General features: G+C 40.9%; 1 protein-coding gene across 1 annotated transcript in view; it reads left to right on the top strand.

Moving 5' to 3' along the window:
- The window catches only part of WDR44 (WD repeat domain 44), a 102,320-nt gene extending 88,948 nt beyond the window's left edge, over positions 1–13,372 (top strand). Inside the window, exons 15-20 of the mRNA XM_031660451.1 lie at positions 4,510–4,701; positions 5,394–5,495; positions 5,716–5,831; positions 6,701–6,828; positions 7,493–7,627; positions 12,248–13,372. Coding sequence (XP_031516311.1) covers positions 4,510–4,701; positions 5,394–5,495; positions 5,716–5,831; positions 6,701–6,828; positions 7,493–7,627; positions 12,248–12,342 — 768 coding nt within the window. The 3' untranslated portion in view covers positions 12,343–13,372. The remainder of the gene's footprint in view (positions 1–4,509; positions 4,702–5,393; positions 5,496–5,715; positions 5,832–6,700; positions 6,829–7,492; positions 7,628–12,247) is intronic.
- The last annotated feature ends 1,766 nt before the right edge of the window (positions 13,373–15,138 follow it).

The following is a 15,138-nucleotide window of genomic DNA, read 5'->3' as shown; positions in this document are numbered from 1 at the left end:
GGCCACCAAATGCTTAAGGCTAAATTAGTTACAGATTTTTACAACTGTAAGCAAAAGGGAAATCACATGTCGGTGCTGACTGCACTAGCTCAGTTAAGCAGAGGACTTGAGCTGACCCTAGCAACAAGTTTCCCTTACCTATGTTGGTGTTATAATTACATTTCCAGTGGTGTCCTCATCTTTATATGTTTAACACCCATTATCTTTTTAATGTAACATTCTAATCATATTCACATTTCTTCATCTCCCCCAAATTAAGGAGAAGACTGACTTGTTTTCAATATACTTTCCTTTCCTGAGCAGGCTTATAACATAAGCAGTGATAATTCCAAACCGTTGAAGACTTGGTTAGGGCCAGGCGCGGTGGCTCATGCCTATAATCCCAGCACTTTGGGATGCCAGGGCAGGCAGATCATGAGGTCAACAGATGGAGACCCACCTGGCCAACATGGTGAAACATTGTTTCTACTAAAAATACAAACATTAGACAGGTGTGGTGGCAGGTGCCTGTAGTCCCAGCTACTCGGGAGGCTGAGGCAGGAGAATCACTTGAACCCAGGAGGCAGAGGCTGCAGTGAGCCAAGATTGCACCAGCCTGGGCAATAGAGACTGTCTCAAAAAAAAAAAAAAATACCTGGTTAAGAATTTTGGTGGCTCACGCCTATAATCCCAGCACTTTGGGAGGCTAAGTGGGAGGATGGCTTGAGGCTAGGAGTTCAAGACCAGCCTGGGCAGCACAGTGAGACTCCACCTCTATCACAAACAGAAAAACTATGTTAATTCTTACCAGTTTTGATGATCAAGTCATTAGAGTCTTCTTTCTGAATAACACCCCCACCCCTGTCCCCTATACACACAACAAAAGGATGGATTTACCCCATCAGCAACTGTGAGCAAAATCTTTCCATGCATGAATCTTTCCATAACTCTATTTTAGCTATAAAGTATCAGGTTGGAAAGAGATATTTAGTTGTGATTGTTTTCTTTCTCATTCTTTTTCTTTTCTTTTCTTTCTTTTTTTTTGTTTTTTGTTTTTTGTTTTTTGTTTTTGAGACAGGATCTCACTTTGTCACCCAGGCTGTAGTGCAATAGTGCAGTCTCGGCTTACTGCAGCCTCAACTTCCCTGGCTCAGGTGATTCTCCTGCCTCAGCTCCCCAGGTAGCTGGGACTACAGGCATGCACCACTGTGCCTGCACTATTCCTGGCTAATTTTTGTATTTTTAGTAGAGACAGGGTATTGCCATGTTGCCCAGGCTGGTCTCAAACTCCTGGGCTCAAAGTGATCTGCCCACCTCGGCCTCCCAAAGTGCTGGGATTAAAAGCATGAGCCACTGCACCCATCCGATTGTTTTCCACGTGGTATTTTATTATTTATTAAACTTTCTGTTCAGCCATGAATTTTTTTTCTTTTTTTTTTTTTTTTTTTTTTGAGACAGTCTCCAGGCTGGAGTGCAGTGGCACAATCTCAGCTCACTGCAACCTCCACCTCCCAGGTTCAAGCAATTCTGCCTCAGCCTCCCAAGTAGCTGGGATTACAGACATGTACCACCACATCCAGCTAATTTTCATATTTTTAGTAGAGATGGAGTTTCACCATGTTGGCCAGGCTGGTCTCTAACTCCTGACCTCAAGTGATCCACCTGCCTTGGCCTCACAAAGTGCTGGAATTACAGACGTGAGCTACTGCGCCTGGCCCAGCCAATGATTTTTTTATAGTGCTTTTATTTGGTTTTATTTTGGAAACTATAAAGCCCTATTTCTAAAAATCATACTGACCTGGAGTGTTTTTAAGGGGCTAGGAAAGAATAGGGTAGTGATGACTTGGGTTTTTTTGGTTTTTTTTTTTTTAGGAAATATGACTTTTATTATAATGTTAAAGGAAGAAAGGTAGCAGAGTTAGTTAGAAAAGAAATAGTAAAATGGGCCGGGCTTGGTGGCTCATGTCTGTAATCCCAGCACTTTGGGAGGCCAAGGTGGGTGGATCACCTGAGGGCAGGAGTTCAAGACCAGCCTGGCCAACATGGTGAAAACCCATCTCTAATAAAAATGCAAAAATTAGCCGGCCGTCGTGGTGCATGCCTATAATCCCAGCTACTCAGGAAGCTGGAAAAAAAAAAAAAAAAAGAATAACAAAATGGAGATACACACACATAGATGTACGTATGTGACAATTACTAAGTTTTTACTTGTTCAGCTCTTCTACTGGTACACATTGAGTGAGCCTACTATACCATAGCCATGAAGATGTCCATCATTTGTAGATTGTCTTTGACAGGTTTCAGAGATGGGTAAGAATAATAATTTTTGGCAAGGAACAGAAACCCTTAGGGCGGGGGCGGGGGGGTGGGGAAGAAAAAAAAAAAGAATCATCATCATCTTGGCTGGGTATGGTGGCTCCCTCCTATAATCCCAGCACTTTGGGAGTTTGAGGCAGGAGGATCACTTGAGGCCAGGAGTTCGAGACCAGCCTGGGCAACATAGGGAGACCCCATTTTTATAAAAAAAATTTTTTTTTTTTTTTTGAGACAGAGTCTCGCTTTGTCGCCCAGGCTGGAGTGCAGTGGCGCGATCTCGGCTCACTGCAAGCTCCGCCTCCCGGGTTCCCGCCATTCTCCTGCCTCAGCCTCCCGAGTAGCTGGGACTACAGGCGCCCACCACCACACCTGGCTAGTTTTTTGTATTTTTAGTAGAGACGGGGTTTCACTGAGTTAGCCAGGATGGTCTCGATCTCCTGACCTGGTGATCCGCCCGTCTCGGCCTCCCAAAGTGCTGGGATTACAGGCTTGAGCCACTGCGCCCGGCCTATAAAAAATTTTAAAGTTAGCCAGGTATGGTGGTGTGCTTCTGTGATCCCAACTACTTGGGAGTCTGAGGTGAGAGGATCACTTGAGCCCAGGAGATCGAGGCTGCAGTAAGCTGTGATCGAACGTCTGTACTCCGGCCTGGGCAACAAACTGAGACCCCATCACCAAAAAATAAAAATAAAGAAAGAAAAATTCTTATGTTGCCAAAAACAAAACCAGCTTAGTGGTAGGACTGATTTAGTTTAAGGCAGGTTTCTCAAGCCTAGTACTGTTGATATTCTTTGTTACACGGGGGAGAGAAGGCTGTGCATTATAGGATATTTAGCAGCATCCCTGGCCTCTCTCCACTAGATACTGGTAGCATCCTGATCCTCCCACCAGTTTCGACAACCAAAATGTCTCCAGATAATGCTAGATGTCCCCTTTGGGGTTAAATTGCTGCAGGTTGAGAATCCCTGATCTGAGAGCAGAATTTGAATAATGAAGTAATTCTCTGTTGACATGGTGCTAGGGTTCCAAAAATGACTGGTTTGGGGGGCCACTAACTGATGTTACTCTTTATCCAAGTGTTACATGTGTCCCAGAGGAAGGTATGATATAGGATAGTGTTTCTCATAGCATGTTCCTGAAAGGTCTAGCATCTCCCCTAAACACGCCCCCCCAAAAAAAGTCTGTGGTTAAATATGTTAAAAAATGCTACCTAGGCCGGGCGCGGTGGCTCAAGCCTGTAATCCCAGCACTTTGGGAGGCCGAGACGGGCGGATCACGAGGTCAGGAGATCGAGACCATCCTGGCGAACACGGTGAAACCCCGTCTCTACTAAAAATACAAAAAACTAGCCGGGCGCGGTGGCGGGCGCCTGTAGTCCCAACTACTCGGGAGGCTGAGACAGGAGAATGGCGTGAACCCGGGAGGCGGAGCTTGCAGTGAGCTGAGATCCGGCCACTGCACTCCAGCCTGGGCAGCAGAGCGAGACTCCGTCTCAAAAAAAAAAAAAAAAAAGAAAAATGCTACCTGTTTTATCCTCTCTTTGGAGATTCAAAATGCAGGTTAACTGAGAATCGAGTTTAACTTTCTGTAACCCAGAATTTCTCAAACTTACTTGACCACAGAACCTTCTTCCATTCAATACACACTCAAACACGTTATCTATTAACATCCCTATCTTGCAAAAGGGCAGTTTAAGGATATAATAATTAGAATTTTATTTCTCAAAGTGAATAGTGAGGTTTCTAATTGTTGTTACTGCTTTCAGTGCATAAAATAATGCTTGCTTAAAGAATAAAAATTTTTAAATGAAATCTTTTTTTTTTTTTTGAGACGGAGTCTCACTCTGTCGCCAGGCTGGAGTACAGTGGTGCGATCTTGGCTCACTGCAACCTCCGCCTACCGGGTTCAAGCGATTCTCCTGCTTCAGCCTTCCGAGTAGCTGGGACTACAGCCGCACACCACCATGCCCAGCTAATTTTTATATTTTTACTAGAGACAGGGTTTCACCATGTTGGCCAGGATAGTGTTGATCTCTTGACCTTGTGATCCACTGCCTTGGCCTCCCAAAGTGCTAGGACTACAGGTGTGAGCCACTGCGCCCAGCCCTGAAATCTACATTTTTAAACTATTCTAATAGACTTACTGATTTGATTAGCTAATGAGTTTTTTCTTGATGTGGTAAAATGAAAGCTTTCTCTTTTGCCACCTTTTTAGGATGACAGGTATTTTCTAAGTGGGTCTTTGGATGGAAAGCTCCGCCTTTGGAACATACCTGACAAAAAAGTGGCTTTGTGGAATGAAGTAGATGGTCAGACGAAATTGATCACAGCTGCAAACTTCTGTCAGAATGGCAAATATGCAGTGATTGGGACATATGATGGCAGATGTATTTTCTATGATACAGAGGTAAATGATTGTTTTTTGTAAATTATATAATTATATACTTAGTAAACACTTTCATGGTTTTGGACAAGTTGTTTATCCCCTCTGGGCTTTAACTGCATTTTCTCTAAATAGGGACAAATAATACCATGTCTGTCCTAAGAGTTGGAACAGATGCAGATGACTTTTAAGATGTCTTCTCATTCTAATTTTTAAAAAAATTTTTTTGAGATGGAGTCTCACTCTGTTGCCCAGGATGGAATGCAGTGGAGTGATCTCGGCTCACTACAACCTCCGCCTCCTGGATTCAAGTGATTCTTGTGCCTCAGCCTCCTGAGTAGCTGGGACTACAGGCACGTGCCACCACACTCAGCTAATTTTTGTATTTTTTGGTAGAGATGGGATTTTACCATGTTGGCCAGGCTGGTCTCTAACTCCTGACTTCAAGTGATTCACCTGCCTCAGCCTCCCAACGTGCTGGGATTACAGGCATGAGCCACCATGCCCAAGCAAAAAGAATTTTTTTATAGAGACAAAGTCTCGCTCTGTCACCCAAGTTAGAGCATAGTGGTACAATTATTATTGCTCACTACAGCCTCGAACTCTTGGGCTCAAGCAATCCTCCTGCCTCAGCCGCCGGAGTAGCTAGAATTACAGATACAAGCCACCACACATGCTCCTAATTCTAATATGTTAAATGTATGATTTATTTTTAGCATTTGAAATACCATACACAAATACACGTACGATCTACTAGAGGGCGTAACAAGGTTGGAAGAAAAATTACTGGCATTGAGCCTTTACCTGGAGAAAATAAGGTACTACAGTATTCAAAACCATCTCTCTCCATACTATATGTAGATTCTTGGAAGTTCTTAATATCTTGGCAAAAAAAATGTATTCTCTTTCTTGTGGAATACCACTTTTCTTCTGGTTTTGAGGTATATTTGTTTGTATGTGTGTAGCACCCTTTTTGGGTTGTAACTTAGCTTGTACTAAAACATGATATTTTTAACTTTTCATTTGATCTGCTTTTAGATATTGGTAACCTCAAATGACTCCAGAATCAGACTATATGATTTGAGAGATTTGTCACTGTCCATGAAGTATAAGGGTTATGTCAATAGCAGCAGCCAGATCAAAGCAAGTTTCAGGTAAATTGGCGATGAGATATTCCCAAAAGAGATCAGAACATTTCTCCCCTACTTCCATTTTTCCATTGATCTATGCCTTATGTTTAATGGGGTTCTTTTCACTTTTGCAACTAGCATTTTATCATGTGATACTTATCTTGTCCACCTATCTAGTATATAGAATTCGAATTACCCCTATTCTGCAGATGAAGAAACCAAGACTCAGAAAGTTAAGTGATTGGCCTAAAGTCATAGTTGTAGAGCTGGGATTAGAAGACTCATCTCTAGAGTTTTTGCTTTTGTACCTTTGTTTACGCTTTTAAGAAGGGGCTTATGGCTCATCCCACCACCCCCATCCCCGCCCCATTGCCTTGAACCTTTTAGGAAAGGAAGGAACCTTTTAGGACTCTTAAGAAAGCATTTTAACACCCCACAGCACAGTGTCTTGTATTCAAAACTTTACATATCATTATTATTTAAATTTCTAATTTGGGCTCCGGACACTCTCCTGAAGGTTAGCTACCTTTTCTTCCTTCTAGCCCTCTTCTTTCAGTCCTTTTCTTACCAGTTCTTTTTTCTTGAATTATACAGTAATTAACTTAATTGGTAAAGTATTCTGCTCCTGTCTTTCACACCTTAAATCATCATTCCTCCCAACGTGGATTAACTAATGTCACAGTTACTTAGAGCTTTGATGCAAATACAAGTGCCAGGCCACTACATCACACCTACACATTTAGAACATCTAGAGTGAGACTGTGAGTCTACATATTCAACAAGCTCCTTCAGGTGTTATTTTAGGTATCACAAAGTAGGAAGCACTGATAAAGGAAACCGTTAAACATATACACACACATTTTATTTGCTTTTCCTTTCTTCCCCAAATTCAGCCATGATTTTACTTACCTCGTTAGTGGTTCAGAAGATAAGTATGTTTATATCTGGAGTACTTACCATGACCTAAGCAAGTTTACTTCAGTCAGGAGAGATCGTAATGACTTCTGGGAAGGTATTAAAGGTAAGTAAATACTTGCTTTTGTGTGTCTTATAAGAGAATCAAGTTAAAGTGGATATGTGCTAGAAGTAAATTCATGGCCGGGCACAGTGGCTCACGCCTGTAATCCCGGCACTTTGGGAGGCCGAGACTGGCGTATCACGAGGTCAGGAGATCGAGACCATCCTGGCTAACACGGTGAAACCCTGTCTCTACTAAACATACAAAAAGAAAGTAACTGGACATGGTGGCACGCACCTGTAGTCCCAGCTACTCGGGAGGCTGAGGCAGTAGAATCGCTGGAACCCAGGAGGTGAGGGTTGCAGTGATCTGAGATCGCGCCACTGCACTCCAGCCTGGGTGGTAGAGTGAGACTCCGTCTAAAAAAAAGGAAGTAGTAAATTCATGTAGGCATTATTTTAAGAGAGGCAGTTTGACACTGATAAACTGCTTTTGCATTTGGCTTTACTTGTTTTATCTATACTAAGGAAGAACTTTGGTCTAAAATTTGAGAAGTCAGGGAATTTCAGAACTTATATGTAATTTTTCTTAGAAAAATTTTTCGGTTTTAAATCACTCTTAGTTACTTCTGTGTTAGTTTTTAAGGATATTTGGCATATAACATACACTATCGTGTTTGTCTTGGTATCCAATTTGTCAGTTATCCTGAAGTAAATTTTTCCTGCAGCCCACAATGCAGTTGTTACATCAGCCATCTTTGCACCAAACCCAAGTTTGATGTTATCTTTGGATGTGCAATCTGAAAACTCAGAAGGGAACGAGAAAAGTGAAGATGCTGACTTTTTGGATCTCACACATTCTGGTAAATCTTTATTTGTCCTATATTTTTTTCTAGTCAGCATTTAGTAACCTCATTTGTCTCATATGAGTATAATGAGGTTTTCACTAGTATAAAGAATATTTATTTTTTCTTAAGACAGAGTCTTGCTCTGTCACCCAGGCTGGAATGCAATGATGCAGTCACAGCTCACTGCAGCCTCAACCACCCTAGACTCAGGTGATCCTTCCACCTCAGCCTCCTGAGTAGCTGGGACTACAGGCCTGCCACCCTCACCATGCCCAACTAATTTTGAGACAAACTTTGTTTACGTTAGGCTGAGGCAGTAGTGTCTTGAAACCATTCGCAAGCTCCTCGGCCTCTGTTCACGCTCCTTCCTGCCTCGCTCTGAGTAGTTGGGACTGCGCGCACCTGCCACTACGCCAGGCTAATTTTTTGAACTTTTATAGAGATGGAATTTCACCATGTTGCCCAGGCTGGTCTCAAACTTCTAGGCTCAAGCAATCCACCCACCTCAGCCTCCCAAAGCACTAGGATTACAGGCGTGAGCCACCAAAGAATGTTTCTTGTTTGCAACTTAATGGTTGTCAGATACCCATTTCTGAACTTTTCAGTAATATATTTCCTCAAAGTTTTACCTGTTTTAAATTCACCTGAGAATTAAAAATGAGAAATTTGGGCCAGGCGCGGTGGCTCACGCCTGTAATCCCAGCACTTTGGAAGGCCAAGGCGGGCAAATCACGAGGTCAGGAGATCGAGACCATCCTGGCTAACACGGTGAAACCCCATCTCTACTAAAAATACAAAAATTAGCCGGATGTGGTGGCAGTCGCCTGTAATCCCAGCTACTCGGGAGGCTGAGACAGGAGAATGGCATGAATCCGGGAGGCGGAGGTTGCAGTGAGCCGAGATCGCGCCACTGCACTCCAGCCTGGGTAACAGAGCGAGACTCCATCTCAAAAAAAAAAAAGAGAAATTTAGATGTTCATAACTATAGGTAACCATTCTCTTTAGAGAAGTGCAAACAATATATACAAATATAAAACTTCTTTATTATCTGTCTCTCTCCCACTAGTCTGTAATCTCTAGAAGACAGAGACTTTTCATGTCTTATTTATTGCTGTATTGCCAGTGTCTCACACAGTGCTTACCTTCATATAGTAGGCACTTAATGAACATTTGCCGACTGAATGAATTAAACCCAAATGAAGCAGAGCTAATTTTTCTAGTTGCCACAAGTTAACAGCTTCTTGAGATAGATGGCTATTTACAAGTTTGTAATTTCTTGCCATTTGTAGCATATATGCTTTGAGAATGAGTATTAATTCCAGTTATATAAAGTGCTCATATTAGGAAGGGAGAACAAACTGTCAACAAGTAATATCGAGTGCCAATCAGCTATATAAAAATCTGGACCAGCTGTGGTGGCTCACGCCTGAAATCCCAGCACTTTGGGAGACCAAGGCGGGCGGATCATGAGGTCAAGAGTTCGAGATCATCCTAGCCAACGTAGTGAAACCCCATCTCTACTAAACTGCAAAAATTAGCTGGGCATGGTGGTGCGCACCTGTAGTCCCAGCTACTCAGGAGGCTGAGGCAGGAGAATCACTTGAACCAGGGAGGCGGAGGTTGCAGTGAGCTGAGATCGCGCCACTGCACTCCTGCCTAGCAACAGAGTGAGATTCCATCTCAAAAAAAAAAAAAAAAAAAAAATCTGTAACTAGTCCTGCTCGTCCTTAAGAGTATGGTAAGACCATGCAGATTTGGATCAATTATTAGTGAAAACAAGTTTGTATTATTAAAACCAGTTGTGGCTGAGTGGTGGCTCACACCTATAATCCTAGCACTTTGGAAGACCAAGGTGAGCAGATTGCTTGAGGTCAGGAGTTCAAGACCAGCCTGGCCAACATGTTGAAACCCTGTCTCTACTAAAAATACAAAACGTAGCCAGGTATGGTGGTGCATGCCTGTAATCCTGGGAGGCTGAGGCAGGAGAAGTGCTTGAACTTGGGAAGGTAGAGGTTTCAGTGGGTGGAGATCGCGCCACTGCACTCTAGTCCGGGTGACACAGTAAGACTCTGTCTAAAAAAAAAATAATTGTGCCAGGCGTTGTGGTGTGTACCTGTAATCCCGGGTACTTGGGAGGCTGAGGCAGGAGGATTGTTTGAACTCAGGAGCTCGAGACCAGCCCAGACAACATAGAAGGACACCCAACCCAAAATATATATATATATATATTTTTTTTTTTAATTTTTAAATTGATTGCATAATAGTTTATTGACTGTATTGTCTCATGCTACAGATTACAAACAGGTCATAAAGCCACAGGAATAGATACAATGTACAAAGAGTGCTTCTAACGTATTTGAATGCTAAAAAGTTATCAATAGTTTAATCTCAAGTAATTTTTTTGTACTATTATTTGCACTATCTACTCCACTCACTACACACTATTCCTTCTGTCTGTGAAGAAAAATTTTGATAACAAAGATGAACTTGAGTCTAGCATTTCTTTCAGTACAAGATAAAAAATAAACCAAGTTAGAATGCTTAAACGTTTACTAAGTGCTTGTTTAACTGTTTTCTGTTTTCTTTTTCTTTCCTTCTCAGAATCAAATCCAGCTTCTCTCTTCTAACTTAAGTCATTTACATTTTTTCTTTTTTTTTTTTTTTTTTTTTTACTTATGAATGAATGAATGAATGAATGACATGGTGTCACTCTGTTTCCCTGGCTGGAGTGCGGTGGTACAGTCATAGCTCACTGCAACCTTGAACTCTGTGCTCAAGCAATCTTCCTGCCTCAGCATCCCAAGTAGAAATGAGTTCTCCTTATGTTTCGCAGGCTGGTCTCAAACTTCTAGCCTCAAAAAGGTTAGTCCTTCTACTTTGGCCCAAGTGCTGGGATTACAGGCATGAGACATCACACCTGGCCTTTTTTTTTTTTTTTCTTTTCTTTTTTCCCCAGTACTACCTTTTTACATTCTATATACTTCCCCTGCATATTCCACAGGAAATTCTAGCTTTTAAAACAATTTGAGGAAAAGCAAAAGGTACAGGTTTTTTTTTTTTAACTTCTCAGAAATATACCACATTAACAAGGTTCACTTGACTAACTGGGTCCTTTTTTAAGAGGCACAAATTTTAGTGGGTTGTACTCAGATTTGTGTTTGTCATTTTGTACCCATGTGGGTGTAGTCTAAGAATAAACTCTCTTAAACCCGAAATGGAGGATCACAAAATATATCCAATTGCCCTCTCTCTTTGTTCCTGACGTGTTTGGCAGTTTGAGCCTCAATTTTCCTTATGCGTAAAATAATCATGATAACCTAGTTTATAGGGTTTCAATAAGAATTAGATATGACATGTATAGGCTGGGCATGGTGGCTCATGACTCTAACCCCAACATTTTGGGAGGCCAGGGCGGGAGGATCACTTGAGGCCAGGAGTTTGAAACCAGCCTGGACAACATAGCAAGACCCTGTTTCCACAAAAAATTAAATAATTAGCCGAGCACAGTGGCACATGCCTGTAGGGAGGCTGAGGTGGAAGGATCCTTTGAGCCCAGGAGTGTGAAGTTACAAGTGAGCTACGATGGTGCCACTGCATTCCTGCCTGCACAACAGAGTGAGGCTCTATCTAAATATATATATATATACTTGTATGCGTAAAAGTGCTTAGCAAAATGCCTCGCATGTAGTAGGCATTATTGTTATCATTTTCATTATTATTATTTTCATTATTATTGTGTCTTACAAAGCATTTTGTATGTATGGTGAATTCTTCTCTATCCTTTCTCATATTCCTAAGTCCTTTGCTGCTGCTGCTACTACCACTGCACAGTACTGGTATGAGATATGCCAAAAGGGTGGTAAAGGAATGTTCAAAGACTTAGGATATGTTTTTAGCACATCTAAGTGAAACCATTTTGTGTGACTCATCCTGTCCACAACTTTCCAATTAAAGTTTGGATTATTTTCTTCTTTTTTAAATCTCAAAATCTCAATTTTTACCTATGTATAATAGAGTTAGTTAACACTGAATTTTTTTATTAAACGCTTTTATGCAACTGGCAAATGTAAGAGGTAAGCATTTATGCCATTCAGCATAGTTATATAACTTTTCAGTAAGGACCATATGGCAAAAGGTGCTGTCAGCATTCACACAGCAAACGTGTGTACTTCATTTCATGGCACTTTCAGTATGTCTGCTATACAATAAACCTTACTGGCAACCTCGCTAGACACCCCTGTTAGCAACAGACTTGCCCAGCTGATCCCATTCTGCCAGCACTGCAGTCCTGGGGCTGAATGACACACTAGCTTCTTGCCATGCAATGAAGCATTAGATGACTTAGATGCCTGGGCTGCCTAGGAATAAGTCCAAGCATCCAGGCCCCAGGAGACTGTAATATCCTCAAGCCAGGGAAAGACCAGCCAAGACAAGGTAAGTGGAAGTGAGCCTCAGAGCAGAGGAGAGATTCAGCAGAATGAAAGAATTACAGGAGCCAGCCAGAAAAGGAGACTGAAAAGGTCGGGAGATGATATTCTCCCCTGAAAGTGGAGGGTCATGGGCATGTGATAATTGTGGCAGCAGGCTTCATATTCCTTTAAAAATCAACTTAAAACTATTTTTTATGCTTTTAAGGTATTATGAAGACAGATAACACAGAAGTTCTTCTCTCTGCTGACTTCACTGGAGCAATCAAAGTGTTTGTTAATAAAAGAAAAAATGTATCTTAATTTGAAATGGCATTTAAAATAAACATATCAATAAGTTTCTATATGTATCAGAACTGAAAAAATATAGTGTTCCAAGCTAACATACTTTTTAAATTTTTATTGAAAGTTGTTCAAATATAATATATTTTTTGAGAGGCAGTGTTAATGATCTAGGAAACCCCAGGCTGATAGAGTAGAAAGGAATATGGCTAGAATAACATTGCCAAACATTAGGCTTTATTGTTTTGTTATGTTTGTGTTTTCGTTGTATAATTATGAACATGCACAAGTTTCTGCATGAAAATATATTAATATATTAATCACATGTATGTGCCTTTTGGTTACATGCATTAAATCTAACAGAGTTAAATTATTTCAGTGGCTCTTTTGGCCTCTTACTAGGGGGAATAGTCTTGTTTCTAGCTTAAACAATTTTTTTTTGCACAAGATTTCATTTTTAAGAAAAGTAGTATCTTTTGACTGAGTTATTGTTTTGAAAATGTTATATAGGTTTCCAATAGGTCAATAACCATGTGTAAATGGTTTTTATAAATTTCTCAATTTGGGGACAAGATTTTTTTGTGGTCTAAATTGTGGGCTTAAGATTCTTTTCTTTATATATGTACATATAATTTTTTTTTTCTTTGCCACACTGGAGCACAATGTTTCTATGTAAAGAATTATTTTCATTCTTTATCCATGAGCACCAGGCTTTGCTCACTTAAAAAAAAATTAAGCCACATTAAGGAGTGAGTCTTCTTTTTTACAATAATGTAAAAATGAAACTGTTTACATTTTTTTAAAGCATTGTAGTTTTTAAAAATTAAGCTGTTTTGTTTTGTGTTGTTGAATTTGAAAGCCTTTGTAAATATCAATATAATGTACCAATGAAATAACATCTGGGGCAATGAAACCCTGATCATGTTGTTGATGGTTAGCATATGTTTCTGAAATTAAATATGTATTATTAAAAGTTGGTCTCCAACACTTGTTTAAACATGGCTTTATTTTTAATTGACTTCAGTAAATCAAGGAATGCAAGAAAAATAAACTCTTGTTTTAATCATTTAAATTTTAGCAACAGAAGACTAGATTTTAGATCCCTAAATTATAATGCATTAGTTACATGCCTTTAAAATTGTTTTAATTCTAGCTTTAAATTGAACACTCCTAATAATTCATCTGTATGCTTATGTGTTCTTTACTGCATTTGTTTTCAGCATGTAAGTGAGAAGTTGGGGAGCCACGGACATATCCTTGTTGATTAGCATGGTCTTAGAGTGTTCTAGGCTTTCTAGTAAATTACATATTGTTCGTTGCTTGCTTCTTGCCAGTACTGTGCTCTCTCCCTCTCCCTTTCCCCCTCCCCTCTCCTCATTTCTCTTTGGTTACTTTGGCCCTCTCACTCTCTTGTACTCTCCCTTACTGAATTGTTACGCTATTGGCTTTCTAAAAACCAGGCACAGTTTCTTTAGTCTCAAGGTCTGGGTAGCATTGTGATTGATCCAGTGTTTCTTTTTTAAACTTGATGTCTTCAGCTCTTTGAGGTAGCTTGGCTTTCACTAACTTCTGCCTGAGAACTTGTAGTCGGCTGTGGTGTTGATTGTTTTAACTGCATATAATCAGGGTATTATTATATGACTGTCTCCTGATAGGTTTTATATGGTTACTTGACCAAAAAGATAAAACGAGTTGGGTTGCAAGCTTAAAAGCATAATGCTGGCTGGACATGGTGGCTCATGCCTATAATCCCAGCACTTTGGGAGGCCGAGGCAGGTAGATCACCTGAGGTCGGGAGTTCAAGACCAGCCTGGCCAACATGGTGAAACCCCGTCTCTACTAAGAATACAAAAAATTAGCTGGGCGTGGTGGCGAGCAGCTGTAATCCCAGCTACTCAGGAGGCTGAGGCAGGACAATCGCTTGGACCCAGGAGGCGGAGGTTGCGGTGAATCAAGATCGCGCCATTGCACTCCAGCCTGGGCAACAAGAGCGAAACTCTGTCTCAAAAAAAAAAAAAAAGCATAGTACCGACACTTGTTATTGCTATATGAATACACTGAATTTGAAAAGGTAGCATCAAAATATATACAAAAAAGTTGAACACTATTTCTCTTTAAGCATTAGATATTCTCTATAATAAGTGATATAGTATTATAAAAAAAAAAAAGGAGCACAGGTTCTAGAGTCAGGTAAACTTGGATTTGCTTCCTTCCCGTTAGCACATTCCTTGGGCAAGTTATTTATCCTACATTACTACTACTTCCTTATCTGTAATATGGGAATACCTAACTTAAAGTGCAAAGATTTGCCAAGAAATCATGTATGTGTAAAGCTTGGTGCCTAACCAGTAGGTAAACTCAACAGATGTACATTTCTTACTGCCTGTCACAAATCCCTGAGTACTCTCCCAGACCAAAAAAAAAAAGATAATATGATATATGGAAACGTTTTCTTTTTGAGATGGAGTTTCGCTCTTGTTGCCCAGGCTAGGATATAATTGTGTGATCTCGGCTCACCACAACCTCTGCCTCCCGGGTTCAAGTGATTCTCCTGCCTCAGCCTCCCGAGTAGCTGGGATTACAGGTATGCGCCACTACGCCCAGCTAATTTTGTATTTTTAGTAGAGGTGGGGTTTCTCCATGTTGGTCAGGCTAGTCTGGAACTCCCGACCTCAGGTGATCCACCTGCCTCAGCCTCCCAAAGTGCTGGGATTACAGGCGTTAGCCACTGCACCCGGCAAGAAACACTTTCTAGACATAGGGATTTCATGGACACACAGAATTTTAGGGATTGACATAGGGCACCGACATTTTTTA

This window comes from Papio anubis, chromosome X, assembly GCF_008728515.1.
Source record: "Papio anubis isolate 15944 chromosome X, Panubis1.0, whole genome shotgun sequence".
Lineage (NCBI taxonomy): Eukaryota > Metazoa > Chordata > Mammalia > Primates > Cercopithecidae > Papio > Papio anubis.
This window is presented reverse-complemented; position numbering and strand designations above follow the sequence as displayed.